Source organism: Silene latifolia, chromosome 5, assembly GCF_048544455.1.
Source record: "Silene latifolia isolate original U9 population chromosome 5, ASM4854445v1, whole genome shotgun sequence".
Classification (NCBI taxonomy): Eukaryota; Viridiplantae; Streptophyta; class Magnoliopsida; order Caryophyllales; family Caryophyllaceae; genus Silene; species Silene latifolia.
In genome coordinates this window covers 20,660,776-20,677,756 of record NC_133530.1, presented here as the reverse complement: position 1 = coordinate 20,677,756, position 16,981 = coordinate 20,660,776, and the positions used below count along the sequence as shown (strand labels likewise).

The window sequence follows — 16,981 nt, the reverse complement described above, 5'->3', positions numbered from 1 at the left end:
GATATAAAACCCGCACTTTGCCTCTTGACATGGTCCCTTGACCTTTTTAATAATCCCGAAACATGTGTGCTAGTGTTATTTTTCAACTGTGGCATAATGTTTTCGTGTACGCCTACAACAAGCCATGATTTTAGTTGGGTCAAGCAATGCATTGAGCTAGACGGTACAATTTTAAGAATAAATACAGCTGCTGTAGTTGAAGGCATTATATACGGCCTCGCCTTTGCTGTTTCTCCTAATGCTAATGGTAACATGGTTGAGAAGCTTGTGTGCGTTAAGAAGGCAAACAACGGTAGTTCTTGTTCTTTGACCATAGAACAACCTGTAAATATAAAAAGACCAGATACAAATCTCGGTCTCGGCTTCATGCTTAGTAAAGTCTTTTATTATATGGTTGAATCTGATAGGGACTTGTATTATATTTATATAACGGCCGTGTCTGATGATAATAATGCTAATAATAACATAATCCTTGATATCATTAAGGTCTGGATTTGGAGTTTCGATTTCACCAATATGGATTGGATTGAAGTTAAGTCTTTGAGGAATCGCGCTTTTTTACTAGGCACTAGTTGCACCTGGTGCTGGGCTACTCCATCACGGCCGGGAGAAGCATTCATCGAAGAGAATTGCATATACTTGGCTTTGACGGACGATGATAAAGTATATTCATACAATCTAGATGATCATAGTTGTACTATTTTGTTGCCTCATCCCTCCTTTCTCGCATCTTACTACGGCCCTACTTGGTTTACGACCCGGGATCATCAAGGGTAATGTCGTCTTATTTTTGTTTACGTGCAAATTAAATCTATTAGGGATATTCTCTCGTGTATCCCTCAACTTTAACGTCAAAAACTCTTAACGATAAGTTCAGGATATGATAATTTTTTTTTTTTTAAATTGACCGTCTTTAAGAGGTGTTCAGTTTGAAAAATAATTCACCGACGCCTCAACTCGTAGTCGGGAATTATGGTCGGTCAAAGTTTATTCGTTAAAAAAGCTTTGACCAACCATAATTACTAGCTACGAGTTTAAAAAGCGGCGAATTTTTTTTTTTCAAATTTAAAGCCTTGACGAGATAATTGGTTTGAAAAAAAAAATTACCGCTTTCGGACCTCGTAACAAAGAATTATTATCGGTCAAAGTTTTTTTGTGAAAGACAAGGGATAAAACTTCAGGGTACGCGAGAGAATATCCCTTCTGGAAAAAAAAAAAAATTATGTATGTCTCTTTCTACCGTAAAATTGGCAGGTTATTGAGAAAACAGGAAGTGTACGAACTGATCAAAGAAGAACAAGAAGAGCAAATTCAAAACATAATAAATCTAGAGTTTCAAGAGCGGGTGGAAGATACAGATACCCAAGAGCCGCCATCAGGAACCTTGTTATCTGAACTTCCTCTTGATATCTTACAATCAATTACAAAGCGTATGAATTTGTTCGATTACATGAATTTCCGTCTTACTTGTAAGAGATTTCACGAGGTAAACCCGATATCCCAATGGCGAGATTATTGCCGTTACCCTCTGTTTTTGTTTCCTAAGGATAGCAATGGGACATATGAATTATTAGATCCATTTGAAAACATTTCGCGGCTAATTACTATCCCTCACATCTCGTCTAATGTTCTCTCATCCATCGAGCACTACAAGGATGGTTGGCTACTCGTACGTTTTGGAGGAAGATCCCTAAGGTACATGTATCCTTTCACTTTTACGCCGGAGAGTTGGAAATACCCCCCTCATATATTGGGTTCTCCGCGTTTTGGATTTTCAACTTGTCCTACTTCTTCTAATTGTTTAACTGTTGGACTTTGTGGGCTCTCAACACCGTGCTTTGATTACTCTGAGTCTCCAAATGGGGAGTGGAAGTTCTATGATACGGAGTTTAACCCCGAGGAAGATATCGCCTTTCAACCTAATTATAAAACCGGACCCAAGTATCATAATAACGCATTTTATTTTCTTGGTAAGGAAGGATGCTTAGGGGAATTTAGAAGTATTCAAGGAGAAATAAGCTGGAATGTTTACAAATATCCATTTACCGAAGATAGAGATACATTGTTTGACTCGTGTTATTTAGTTGAGCTCGATGGGGAACTTGTTTCGGTTTTTATCAAAGCAACCGGAAGATGTCTTGAAATGTTTAAGTTCGACATTTCAAACAAGTGTTGGATTGAATTAGATACATTGGGAGACTACATCTTGTTTTTGAGTACTACATCGTCATATTCCCTTAAGGCAGAAAAGAGCGAGATGGCAAATCGAATATATTTGCCACGGCGTAAGGGTAATGAGATCGTCTTCTATTCGCTTGACACGCGTAAGTATCATACTTCGGGCAGTGCAGATTATGGACATGATGATTTATCTGGCACAAAGTCGCAAACATCTTGTTGCTGGATTTGGTAGTACTACGGAGTTTTTATAGTCCCTTGTTACGTACTTAATCCTATTAAGCTCATAGTTCCCCTTTCTCTAATAGCTTATATGAATTGTAATACTCGTAATAAACATCGTTTCTCGCTCAATTATTTACGATATTTTAATTAAGTTTAAATAAATGATTACAACGGAAAAAGTATTAACCGGAGTTTAACAATTAGGACAACTACTCCTCTCCAACTTAAACAACCTAGCAAAAACCCCAACCAAAGGAGCCGTATTGTACGTACAAGCTTCAGTTTGAGCATAGTTACTTCTTTTATCAATAAACCGGTCATTTTCATCCGGTCCACCAACAAGTGCACCAATTAAAACATTCACATTTGGATTACTATGTCTATACCAATTAGTGTACCCTTCCATACATCCAATAAACCTTCTTTTCCTTCTATATGATGGCAATGAAGCTCCTCTATGGTGAACCCTTTGTAGATATCTCGACCCGAACCCGACCAAATAGCTTAGTCGCATCGGGTTCGAGCCTAAGATATAGTCTACTTGTGACTTTGCAAGTGAGATTATTTCTTTTGGGGTTACTTGTCCTTTTGGACAATTCAGGGTAAGTCCAGATGTTTTGAGGTGATCGGAATATATAGTAAGGAGAAACGCGGCGTTTGAGACGTGTTGCATGTTGTTCCACTCTCGAGTGTAGAATAAACCTCCTTGTGTTCGATTCATGTTTTCGGCTGTGTTTTTGTTAAGACATCCACAAATGTAGTGTTCTGCTTTCAGTCTGTATTTGTCTAGTATGTATCTGTGGTAGTTGTTTCTCTTTTCGTCGATCAATAGCTGCCAAATGTTTAGAAGAACATATAATTAGACAGCGACGCCAGGTAACAGGATTTCGCACACCACAATATTGATATTAATAATGGATAATGATATAGCGTTAGCAGATTGATATTGAGTTTAATTATCATTCTCTCAGACACAATATAGACCCACACGGCCACACAGCAAAGAGCGAAATATGTATAGTCCACATTTTATTTACATGTGAAAAGGTGATACTGAAACTCAATATCACCCGGTGACGTTGATGTCTGGTCATAATATCATTTAGGACTATGTATTAATGATACCAATGAGAAAAATGGTAAGAATACAATAGGAGTATATATAGATTACCATGGAAGCAAGGATTTGAACACCAGCAAATTTGATATCCCAACTGAATTCATTGACACCCCAAGTAACTCCCCTAAATGAAATGGCATTCCCAATCACATACTCTAAGTACCTCTCTTTCTTTGTAGCTTTGTAAAGCCACAAACTTGCCCATAAAAGTTCATCTTCATACCCACTTTCTGAAGGGTAGTAACCTTTCACCTCTTCTACACTTTCGTCGTATTTTCCTCTATATTTGTCAGCAAACTCGAACAACTGTACAAGCGATAATCAAAAATTATTCTCGTGTAAGACAGTCTCATTTATACAGGCAGGTACGTCAACAATGCAATAACACTTCTAACATACAAAATGAACATTATACTTCTAGCTAGATTGACAATTTTATATTTTTATCTTGTAAGATTTGTTTATATACTTACTTCACAACAAAGTAATAAATTACTTTTTCCGTCTCAATCATTATTTATCTTTCATATTCATTTATGAATGATATTTGGATCAAAGGTAAACAAATGATTGCGACAACAAAAAAATTATAAGGAAAAGACAGCTAGTACTAGTACATACTTGAGATTTATAATTAGTAAATTATATGCTTACTTGTTGAGCATGGTCCAAGAGAATATTAGGGTAATGTGTGTCGGTTGTCTTAAACACTAATGAAGCGGCCGCCATTGCCATACCTTTGATCGACTAATAAATGAGAAACTCCAAAATGAAATAGGTATACAAATAAACGAGACAGAGGGAATATATTATTTTTTAGTTTGATTGATTGACATGCCTTTGATTGACTAATATATTAGTGCTTTAATTCTTTTTAATATATGGAGTATATATTATTCCTAGTAGGTAAAAAAGTATTCAAGTGTTGAACTTTAGGGACAAAATAAAACAAATTTTGTTTTTTGAGTGTTAATTTAAACGAGTGCAAAGTAGGAAGTATATACAATATAACTCCATTAAAGTAGCCTACTACACCAATCCTAATAGTTAATCCATGTTTAATTTATTTAGGCGTTTTCAGCATGCAATTTATAAGAGGTTGTACATTTTTTTATGCTAATTTGAACAAACAAGTTATTGAGTGAAGTAGAAGCTAAGGATTACAAATGATTGGGTGACATGATGGGATATTTTCTCTAAACAATTCCAAAAAGAGACTTAGACTATGAACTCAAATTGCAAATAATAAGATACTCCCTCATCTCGACCGATAGTTTTATCTGCTAGTATTACTTTGGCATAAAAACAAGGAAGCCTAGACGGATGATTTTGAACCACATAAAATACATAATCCACCTGCACATGAGAATGTCCCACAAAATGTTATCAAAAATGAACTATCGTCTGATACACCCCAAAATAAAAACAAATAACTTCTCACTAGAACACAGGGAGTATATATATTCCTCACCAAATTCTAATATTTTTATGAGATGAATTAAGATGAACTAACTTGTGTTTTCTTCAATCCTGATCTAATTTAGTGTACCTTTATTTTTTTTTTCATTTATTGATAAGATTATAAGAGGACGATAGTTTATTATTGAAATAATTGTGTTGTCATGTTATATAGGTATTTGATCAATAAAGTGCTCTGATACCATGTAGAAATTCAAGAAGGATGTGAAGTATTGCATAAAAAAGTGTTATTAATCTTAACAATAGTATATTCCATAATAAAGTCGTATTCTAAGTTGATCGTAATAGTGAAAATAGCTTTGAAAAGTAAATGGATAGATTGGATTGAATTGGAGATAATTTATGTTTTCTTTAAATGTATCATGAGTTATACACTAGATGATGTATATTTTTCAATTATCACATTTGCATACCTCGAATTTTGTTACACAAGGGCAAACGGTCTCTAAATAAAATAGAAACATTATTTTCAATTCTGAATAAGGTAATTTAATCTCTCTTAAGACATACAATATCAATCACAAATGTTATTTGTGAACATCAACTTGAACAATTCTAACAAACAAAATATCATATTTTCGGATAAATTGGATAAGTTTTCCCGATAAATATTCTTAATTTTCCCATTTCCTCATCCTATTACCTATCCAAAAAGGCAAAAATAGCCAAGTACGTCTTACATCAAGTAGAAAAATCCTTGATGCTACAAAATTTAGCTAGAATTCCAACCAAGGGAGCAGTATTATACGTACAAGCTTCAGTTTGAGCATAATTACTCGTCCTATCAATAAAATGATCATATTCATCGGGTCCGCCAACAAGTGCCCCGATTAAAACATTCGGGCTTGGTTTCGGATACCCGTACCAATTATCATACCCTTCGGTACACCCAATAAAACCTTTTTTTATTTTATACGATGGCAATGAAGCTCCCCTATGGTGGACTCTTTGTGGATATTTGGGCCCGAACCCAACTAAATAGCTCAAGCCCATCGGATTTGACCCCAAAATATAGTCCACTTGGGTCTTGATAAATAAGCCCATTTCTATTGGGCTCACTTTTCCTTGGGGACAATTAAGAGTGAGTCCGGATGTTTTGAGGTGATCGGAATATATACTGAGAAGAAACGCGGCATTTGTAACATATTGCATGTTGTTCCATCTACGGGTGTAGAGTAAACCTCCAAGGGTGCGCTTCACGTTCTGGCCTATGTTTTTGTCAAGACATCCACAAATATAGTATTCTGCTTTTGATTTGTATTGATCGAGTATGTTCTTGTAGTTTTTGTTGTCGTCCTCCGTAATTAACTGCAACATTTTTATTATACAAACATGATAACACAAAACTAAACAGAAGCATGAATTCTAGTCTAAAACTGCCTTAACTTAAAACGGCTTTCACATTCGATTAAAACAGAGGTCAAAATAAAAAAAAAAAATGTTGCAAACGATCTTATGTTAAGAAGGGTTTAAGCAAAACCAACTAAGAAACACCAGTGGAATATATGTTTACCCGGTTGGTCTCCCTTAAGATGGGTCATTTTAGTCTGAAACAATAACACGGGATTTTGAGACCATGTTACACTTAAATGTGACAACTTATGAAAAAACAAGTTACCATAAGTTGTAACACTACTAGTTGGTCATTGTGGTTACATTTGACTATAAAATGGTCAAAAAATCCCACGAAAATGGTCCGTATGAAACAAGAATTCGTGATGTTTACCATGGAAGCAATGATTTGAACAGCAGCATACTTGATATCCCAACTGAACTCCCTTACAGCCCAAGTAACTCCTCCAAATGAGACAGCATTACTAATCACATAATTCAAGTATTTCTCTTTGTTTGTGGCTTTGTAAAGCCATAAACCAGCCCAAAGTAGCTCATCCTTGTACCCACTTTGTGAAGGGTAGTACCCTTTCACCTCTTCTATACTTTCATCATATTTCCCTCGATACTTGTCAGCAAACTCAAACAACTGCGTGTTCAAAAAATTCAAATTCTTATGTAAAATGACTTGTATATACGTCTAGATGACTAGATTTGTTTCCGCGCAACTAACATTATTTTGGTTTTAAGAAGAGAATCACCTTAGAAACGATAAATTAGTCGCAAATAGCGACCAATTTGACGATATTAGAAAACTAGAGATAGTAAATTAAATTAGATGCTTACTTGTTGAGCATGGTCTAAGAGAATGTTAGAGTAATGTACATTGGTTGTCCTAAACACTAAAGACGCGGCTGCCATAGCCGCGGCTGTCTCTCCTGCAACATCTGACCCTGGATTGTTCTCGTCGACCTTATAAGCTCGTCGAGAAGTTGTCATGTCCTCCGGCCGTTGCCAACAATAGTGATCAATGCTACCATCACCAACCTAAACAAATTGTTCATATATCAATCATTATCTATTCTAGCACTACATTTTGTATACTGTTAAATTAAGAATTATTCAATCAGAGCCAAGTAATAATTCCATTAAAAATTTAGACAAATAATTTCCATCATACTCATATATAACTAAATGCAAATTATATTATGCGACCGTCATATGTGGTGATGATAAAAAAAAAGTTATCATTTTACGATAAAAAGTGACTATTTTAACTTTTTTTAATCATAAAATATTCATTTTCTCCGTTGCATAATACAACGGTCGCACACAATAACTACCGTTATCTAAAAACACCTATAACAAGAATGTCACATGAGAGGTCGTTTCGCACCCAAAATATGTATTCATTTGACACAAATTTTAGTTTCAGCTAACGTAACCGTCTAAAACTTAAAACAGGTTAAATATACACAATAAGTAAAATGTCTAGGACTAGCATAAAACCTGTATGAACTATCTAAATGGAGATACAATTTAACCCGTTTTAAGCTATGTCCGTCTTAACTCTTAACAGAGATCAATAATTATTATTCATTAGTTATTTATTTAATTTCAATTTTTTAATGGTAAAAAATCTGGTTAAAAGGTAAAAATCAGCATTCGATTATTTACTAATTGAAATAATAAATTGGTGTACCTGAACCCATAAGACATTAGGATGAGTATGAGCTTTGATGAAATAATCAGTTCCCCATTTAATTGCTTCAAGTGCATGACCATATTCCCCTGCCTCCATCAACTCTTTCCCATATTCAAGTACTCCCCATGACAACATTGCCACCGTAAATGCCATCGGAAACCCGAATTTTACGTTGTCTCCTGCATCATAATATCCTCCTACCAATTCGACCTACAAAATTAAATTAAATTGCCAATAGACTAAAATAAAATAAAAACAATTGCAAATAATTATATAATCTTGTTCAGTGATACACGTCAGGACTTTACCAGCTAAACAAAATGACGGATATTGTCCGAAAAATACTTACCCCTTGTTCAAGGCCATCAAGAAGGGCAGAATGGTACCTCCACGTGACTCTTTGGTTATGAGGCAAATGCCCTGAACGTTGTGCTTCAAAGTATAAGAGACTCTTATAAAGGGCATTTTTGTAATCTTGTGCAGTAAAATTAGAGAATGTGAATGGTAAAATTGCTAGAATGTATATCATCATGAGATTAATACTCCATTTAATTAATCTCTCCATGATTTCTTTTCTCCAATGTGATTATTTCAACTAATAAATTCCTCTTTACAAAATAATTATGTTGATATATAGACTCTAGAGGAATGAACAGTTTAGGCCCTGTTTTTTTCGGCGGATAGGAGTTGAATAGAGCTGAAATGAAGAAATAAACTGAAATTAAGCCATTTGTCAAAGACCTGTCTTACAATTTTTTTAGTACTCGTAATTACTACTCTCCTTGTATCAGTCATTTGTTTGTTTCACGTATTCTTTATAGCGAGTATTTTAACAAAGGTAAATAGATAATTGGAAAGAAATTAAAGGGAGTATTACTAGTTACATTACATGAGTACATATTAAGAAGAAAATATAACTCTACCAATTGTGTACATATTCTGTATGTTGTTTGTACATGCATTTTCATTGAACACTTTGAAATAATTAAGACTTGGACTATTAGATCACATTCTAATTTAGGAGTTAATTATTTAACTGACGAAAAAAAAAAAATTATGAATTTGGGCGAAACTCAAAGTCTCAAGTAAGACCCACCAAGAGCAATTCTATGGGGGTTATGGCTTGAATGCTATGACTTCTAGAGTTCTAGGTTTCGAGTCTCTTGCTCCCTTAAGAAAGGCGGTTGACATAGTATACGCGGTTTGCAAGCTATCAAGTATATTCAGAGGTTTTCCTAATGCACACTAAAGGCAGCTGCTGCGATTCCTTCGTCATCAGAAAAAGATGGCGTTAAGAAGTCTTCTTCAAAATTCTTTTTTATACATGGGAAATTCCGTCAAATCTACAACAAAATTTAATTTTCGAATTACTAGTAGAAAATATGTTTTTTAGCTGAAAACCAATTATGAATGAATTTTTTAGTTGCTAAAAACAAAAATTTAGAAAAATTGAAGTTTTCATTTGCAAAAATTACCTTTTGCTAGAAATTAGGTATGAAATGTTCATACAAGGATGTGATTAAACTACTTGATGATTGAGCGTTATATCCACTATTTCAATACTAATCAAACGCCAAACATAATAAAAAAATAACTAAACATAATAGATTGACGAGTCAAATAAACTGAAATCCTCGAATTCAATAAAATAGAGGAAAATTAAAAATGACATCATCGAAGAGGAAATGTACTTAACCACTCGTTTCTGAGGGAGAATATTACTTTGATAACTTAGTTTTTTTTTAACAATTGTAAAAAGACGTAACTACATACGGTTTTGGCTCATGGAATAAGTTGTGCATAAGACAATGCTCAAACAGTCAATAACAAGCCAAACATCAAGAACATCGTCAAAGATCTCTTGTGTTTGTTTTAATTTAAGTTCTCTTCATTCCAAAAAAAAAAAAAGCAATTATCTCATCTTCATCCTCCATTTCCAGCTGCAACACAAATTGGGAAAAGAGTGGGATATATTATTATTCAACAAGTAACAATCTAAACCAAGCAATTAGTCTTCATGAAATCCGTCTCACAAATGAATTTGTGACACATAGATAAAAGGGAGTGAGGGAAGGAAAAAGAGACCTGATGAGGAGTGTGATCTTGTCGAATGCGACGTCCAAGAAATAAGAATGCTAAGGACCAAAAATCCAGAGAGTGGGAGGCACAGTAGGCATTCATAACCTTCTTGAGTTTAGTAGACCTCTTAATTAGGAAGACGGTATCATGGCCATCCTAAAAAACCAACTTCAAACATATTAACCATATATATAGTTAATGGATTATACAACCGGTTGTATATACAACTTATTCAGTGTTGTGGAGCTTTGTTACAAAGTTGTCGAGCTCTATTAACAAAATTATCGAGTTATGATACAAAGTTGTTGAGCTTAACAGAATAATTATTAAGATCAATAACTTCGTCAAATAGCTCAATAACATGTAAAATAACTCAACAACTTTGTGTGAGAGTTCGATAACTTTGACGCGGTTGTACATAGCTCTTATACAACCAGTTGTAGGATAATATGTGTGTGTGTGTGCGCGCGCGCGCGTGTGTTATCCTGTTAGAATGGAATTTTTTGGTTAATGAGTGTTCATTAGTAAGCTAATTAGAGAATTAGTGTTAGTTTCAAACTATTTGGTCCATAGTGTCCACTTCATCACTTTTTATTTTTATTTTCAATTTTTATACAAAACGTTAAGAAACCTAGCGGCTTTACAAAATGTCATCGTCCAAATCTTTGTGTTTGTTTTATTTAAATTAAATAAATGAAAAGCAAGGTCATTAAAACTTCAAATGGCTTATTCCAACCATTTTTACCAACTTGCATTAGAGCATCCGCAAAGGTGAGGCTCCCCATATTTTCTCTTTCCTTCTCTTATTCGTCCACCTCATTTTTCACTAACTTTTTTATTTACCCTTCTCATTTCATAACTACATTTATGCAATGAAGCTCCTCAATTCACACACAAACATTTGGGAACCTCCCTAAAAGTAACACAAATTCTCTTGCTTTTTTTTTGGGGGGACCTTCTCTAAAAGCAGTGGAGCCTCAAATAATGGGAAGGTTGGTGCAACAATGATGATGCCCATATGAGGAGAGAGGGTGCATATGAAGAGCTATTTTTCCACCTTTGCGGATGCTCATAGGTACACTATAAAATCACCGTACTAATATGGTAAGCCGCTAAGATTCCTAGCGGTTTTGCCTTAAAAAAAACGAAGTGAAGTCACTAGATTTCTTAGCGGTTTCATATAAAAATTGGAAAAAAATAAAAAGTGATAACGTGGACACTATGGACCCAAATAGTTTCAAATAAACGCTAATTACCTAATTATTTTAACACTAATTAACTAAAAAATTCTTAAGAACGTAATTGAACTTGGGTGAAGCACACCCAGAAATACAATAATACTCCCTCCATCCCATTTATTTCGTTACAAAAATATCTATTTTGATAGATCAAAGAAAGAACGCAAAATAGGATGTAGTTACGTCTTTTTATTCGTGCGCCCCAGGTTCCATAATGTTGGGAAAAATGGGCACAAAAATTAAACGGAAGCAATAAACCAATTTTCCCCCTTGTGTTGCTAGATGGGAAATCAACTACACCAACCAAGTAACACTTGAACCAACCAAAAATACGAAAGCAAACAAGACAACTAAAACAGCCCACACAAACAAATATAACAAGGAGACACGGAGACACAAAGATATACGTGGTAAAACCCCAATGCGGGAAACATCCACGGGATCGTAAGCCGATAGCAGCAAGCCCTTCCACTAATTAATCAATAATCAAATTGGTACACCAATAAGTCTTCCCTAGAACATCTAGAGGTATACACATACATCAAGGAATAACCTTGGAACACCTAATCTCCCAAAAAAAAAAAAAACGAAGTGAAGTCACTAGATTTCTTAGCGGTTTCATATAAAAATTGGAAAAAAATAAAAAGTGATAACGTGGACACTATGGACCCAAATAGTTTCAAATAAACGCTAATTACCTAATTATTTTAACACTAATTAACTAAAAAATTCTTAAGAACGTAATTGAACTTGGGTGAAGCACACCCAGAAATACAATAATACTCCCTCCATCCCATTTATTTCGTTACAAAAATATCTATTTTGATAGATCAAACAAAGAACGCAAAATAGGATGTAGTTACGTCTTTTTATTCGTGCGCCCCAGGTTCCATAATGTTGGGAAAAATGGGCACAAAAATTAAGCGGAAGCAATAAACCAATTTTCCCCTTTGTGTTGCTAGATGGGAAATCAACTACACCAACCGAGTAACACTTGAACCAACCAAAAATACGAAAGCAAACAAGACAACTAAAACAGCCCACACAAACAAATATAACAAGGAGACACGGAGACACAAAGATATACGTGGTAAAACCCCAATGCGGGGAAACATCCACGGGATCGTAAGCCGATACCAAACCCTTCCACTAATTAATCAATAATCAAATGGGTACAACAATAAGTCTTCCCTAGAACATCTAGAGGTATACACATACATCAAGGAATAACCTTGGAACACCTAATCTCCCCAAAACTCACAAAAGTGAAAAAACAAGGAATTTGTTACCGGTGAATAGCTGCTGGAAATCAGACCTCGGGAGCTCGAATCGACGATTTAACCGGTGGAAATGAAGCCCTTGGATGTAGGAACAACTCCCCAAAATTTGGAGGCAATCCGAGTTCGTTTGGATGCCCAACCGACACTTCAAATTTTGGGTTTTTCCCTCTATACGGGTTTGCTCTTCTCACCTCTTTTCCTTTCCCTCTTTTCTGATTTCTCTTGCTCTCTTTTCTCACCTCCCAAACCCTAAAGTTGTGTCCCAATACTTACAAAAGAAGGCAGAAGTTAGTAAGGGTAAAAATAGTCATCTTATTACCCACTTACTCAACTCTCTCACATGAGTTAGGACACATAACCCATATGGTATACTAGCCCAAATAAATTAGGCTCTTCCTCCTTATGGAGGGAATACCTCAACAAATCTCCCCCTCCCGACTATAAGGAGGAACCTACCATACCCGCTTTCTTTCTACAAGCATTAAGCTTGTCTTCGGGCAAGGCAAAAGTGACTCTCTTGGATGCATCTCCAACAATCTTCAAGTTCTCATGTTGTCCCAACAACATGGACATTGTGGATGATTCACAACTCCAAGGATAACCAATGTCAAACACATCTTTCACAGCTTGTTGCGCTACACGTTGTGAGCTTCCCTTCTTGAACACCTTTTCATGCTTCTTAGATGCGCTCTTGCCATTTGGCAACTTTACCGGCTCATGAGTGAGACTCTCACACAAGGACTTTGACCCATCTTGTATGGCTTGTACCCACTTCGGTTGGTGCACCACTTCTTTCCGGTAGCTAACTTCATCTCTCAAAATAGGCTTCCTTAGTGGTGGATGTGAAACTCCATGTTTAACATAAGGAGACTTCACCACTTTGTCATCACAAGCAACACCATCACCACTCTTCTTAATTCCTTCTCCCCCATGATCAAAACACCTATGATCCACCAAAGTAGTTGGAGAAAGAGAATTACCATTAGGGAGACTTTTCTTTTCTTTCTTCTTTACCCAACCAAGCTTATGTATGGACTCCATGAAAGAACATGGCACATCACTTTTCTTCCCTTTACATACTCTAGCTTGTATCAAGTAGCACTCCAATTGTTTCTTACCTCGAGCCACAATCAATGAACCTTTAGTGAGCTTCCAATTTCCTTCACCAAAGCGATTCACATAACCATCTTCATCAAGTTTTCCCACCGAAATCAAATTCAAGCGAACATCGGGGACATGCCTAACATTCTTGAGCATCAATTTGCAACAAGTGGTAGTCTCCAAGCAAACGGTACCCATACCAACAATCTTGGACATCTTCCCATTTCCCATCCTTACATAGCCATAATCACCACTAGTGTAAGATGAAAAGCACTCCACATGTGAGGTGTAGTGATAAGAGGCACCCGAATCAACCACCCAAGAAGAGTCTTTGAATGAAACATCAAGCTTATTACCATCATCCACAAATAATAATCCATCACTAGTTGCAAATGCGGAAGTATTTTCATCATCTTCCTCCTCACTAGAATCTTGGCATTTTTTCTCCTTCTTCTTCCCTTTGTCACGCTTCCATATTCGGCAATGAATCTTCTTATGTCCCGGCTGATTACAATAGAAACAAATAAGCTCACCCTTAGACTTCCCCCTAGATTCCACATTTTTTTCCTCAAACTTCCTTGTTGTGCTTCTTCCACGACCATAATTCTCCACAACATTTGCTCCCGAATAATCTGAAGAAGAACTCAAATCTTTCCTCCTAGCTTCTTCATTCATCAAGCTAGACTTCACAATATCCATCGTGAGCTTTCCCTCCGGGGCCGAGTTACTAAGTGACACAACAAGAGTCTCCCATGTATCAGGCAACGAATTAAGGAGCAACAAAGCCTGCAACTCATCATCCAACACCAATTTCATTGCAGACAATTGATTCACATAGCCTTGAAAATTATTCAAGTGTACAACTACACTTTCACCATCCTTGTATTCTAATTTAACAAGTCTTCTCATAACCGAGGCTTTATTCAAGGCATTCTTCCTCCCATACATGGACTCAAGTTTACTCCACAAATCATAAGCATTGGTGTCATTAGCAACATGTTGTAAGACACTCACATCAACAAATTGTCTTATGGTCCCAACGGCTTTACGGTTCAAGATTTTCCAATCTTTCTCAATTACTCCGGTCGGTATCTCCTTACATAGGATAGGTTCATACAAGTCCTTACAATAAAGAAGGTCCTCCATTCGGGTCTTCCATGTAGAATAATTACCCGAGTTCAACATCACTATCCCACGAAACATATTATTATCATCCATCTCTAACAATTTCACAGGTCCACAAACCTATGGCTCTGATGCCACTATGTTGGGAAAAATTGGCACAAAAATTAAGCGGAAGCAATAAACCAATTTTCCCCCTTGTGTTGCTAGATGGGAAATCAACTACACCAACCAAGTAACACTTGAACCAAACAAAAATACGAAAGCAAACAAGACAACTAAAACAGCCCACACAAACAAATATAACAAGTGTTAGATATACGTGGTAAAACCCCAATGCGGGGAAACATCCACGGGATCGTAAGCCGATACCAAGCCCTTCCACTAATTAATCAATAATCAAATGGGTACACCAATAAGTCTTCCCTAGAACATCTAGAGGTATACACATACATCAAGGAATAACCTTGGAACACCTAATCTCCCCAAAACTCACAAAAGTGGAAAAACAAGGAATTTGTTACCGGTGGATAGCTGCTGGAAATCAGACCTCGGGAGCTCGAATCGACGATTCAACCGTTGAAAATGAAGCCCTTGGATGTAGGAACAACTCCCCAAAATTTGGAGGCAATCCGAGTTCGTTTGGATGCCCAACCGACACTTCAAATTTTGGGTTTTTCCCTCTATACGGGTTTGCTCTTCTCACCTCTTTTCCTTTCCCCCTTTTCTGATTTCTCTTGCTCTCTTTTCTCACCTCCCAAACCCTAAAGTTGTGTCCCAATACTTACAAAAGAAGCCACAAGTTAGTAAGGGTAAAAATAGTCATCTTATTACCCACTTACTCAACTTTCTCACATGAGTTAGGACACATAACCCATATGGTATACTAGCCCAAATAAATTAGGCTCTTCCTCCTTATGAAGGGAATACCTCAACACATAACATGTCAAAGACCAACAGAAAATGTTTAATTCCCGCATTTCTGATAGCAGATATGCACTGAAATCTTCGATATCATATTAAGCTTCCCCATTGCAGCAACCATTAGGCCGTGTTTGGTTATTAAAAAATGGAAATGAAGGGCGTCATCAGGTGACACTCAATTTGCGCGCCACCCTCTCACATGGGGTGAATAAAGACCCCTTCAATTAAAAATGGTTGTGAGAGGTGGCACCCAATTTGGGCGTCACCCGGTGACGCCCTATCACTATCCAATTAAAAAATTACGGAAGGGTGAATGAGGGAAAGGAAAGAAGAGAGGGAGAATACAAACAGACCTCACCCGAGACTTTGAGTTTGATATGAGCAGCCTGGTCACCCGGTTTCTTGTCTTCCTCTTGTCTTTCTGACATCTCCATTGTTCTTCTTCTCTTCTCACCTACTAGTTTTAAACCCGTGCAGAAAATGCACGGGTCGTAATTAATAACATGCGTTATCAATTTATCATTGTATATAAGAGCGCTTAAATGCGTATGATTATCCTTGACTTTGTTTATTGCCATCGCAAAACAAACAGCGATGAGAATATATTCAAGCAAAATAAAAGTTTTTTTTTTGCCAGCGGTAAAGATAAAAGCAAAATATAAGTGTATGCTTTTAAATGAATTTTAAATTCATGATCAATTTAATTGGTTAAAAGTATCTAGTGAATATAACATGATTTTAATACATTTAAACTGGTATAAAGAACAAAGAAAAATCTTATATGGAGGGTCGACGGATGTGAAAATAACTATATATTATCTCGACATGTTAAAATAAATGTACATCTATAAATTATACTCCTATAATATTTAGATCAACAATCCTAATATGCCTAAATTGTAATTGTGCCGACATTTTCAGTTCTTTAAATGCAAATATGACTAAAATATGAGTTCAAAACTATTATTCCCTCCGGCCGAATCATTTGTTATCTGTTTTTATTTTAAGTATATTATTCATTCGTTATCTATTTCCATATCAGGTAAATAACTTTTCACAAAATGACAAATATGCCCCTTACACAAATTATAGAATAGTATGACATCATACTGTAAAACGGTCTATTTTTATTAGAAAACTTTTTATTTAATGCTAATAAATAATTTGTATTTAGACAATAAAATCGTCTTATCGGCAA

The 16,981-nt window shown here is 35.9% G+C and overlaps 2 protein-coding genes and 1 long non-coding RNA gene across 3 annotated transcripts; 1 reads left to right on the top strand and 2 right to left on the bottom strand.

Annotated features, from left to right (window-relative positions):
* The first annotated feature begins 1,222 nt into the window (after positions 1-1,222).
* Positions 1,223-2,413, top strand: LOC141655013 (F-box/kelch-repeat protein At1g57790-like). Its single transcript, XM_074462117.1, has one exon. It carries the CDS (start codon positions 1,223-1,225, stop codon positions 2,411-2,413), a length of 1,191 nt encoding a protein of 396 aa, XP_074318218.1.
* Positions 2,414-2,596: 183 nt separating this feature from the next.
* On the bottom strand, positions 2,597-8,604 carry LOC141655012 (endoglucanase 11-like). Its single transcript, XM_074462115.1, has 6 exons — positions 8,389-8,604; positions 8,037-8,249; positions 7,181-7,381; positions 6,729-6,983; positions 5,798-6,310; positions 2,597-2,953 (listed from the first exon to the last, which is right to left on the bottom strand). The coding sequence occupies exons 1-6, from the start codon at positions 8,602-8,604 to the stop codon at positions 2,597-2,599; spliced, it is 1,755 nt and encodes a 584-aa protein (XP_074318216.1).
* A 1,340-nt stretch (positions 8,605-9,944) lies between these two features.
* LOC141655980 (uncharacterized) lies at positions 9,945-16,236 on the bottom strand. The gene is made up of 3 exons (XR_012548273.1): positions 16,137-16,236; positions 10,125-10,274; positions 9,945-9,979 (listed from the first exon to the last, which is right to left on the bottom strand). It is a non-coding gene; the product is annotated as an uncharacterized LOC141655980 (long non-coding RNA).
* Positions 16,237-16,981: the final 745 nt, after the last annotated feature.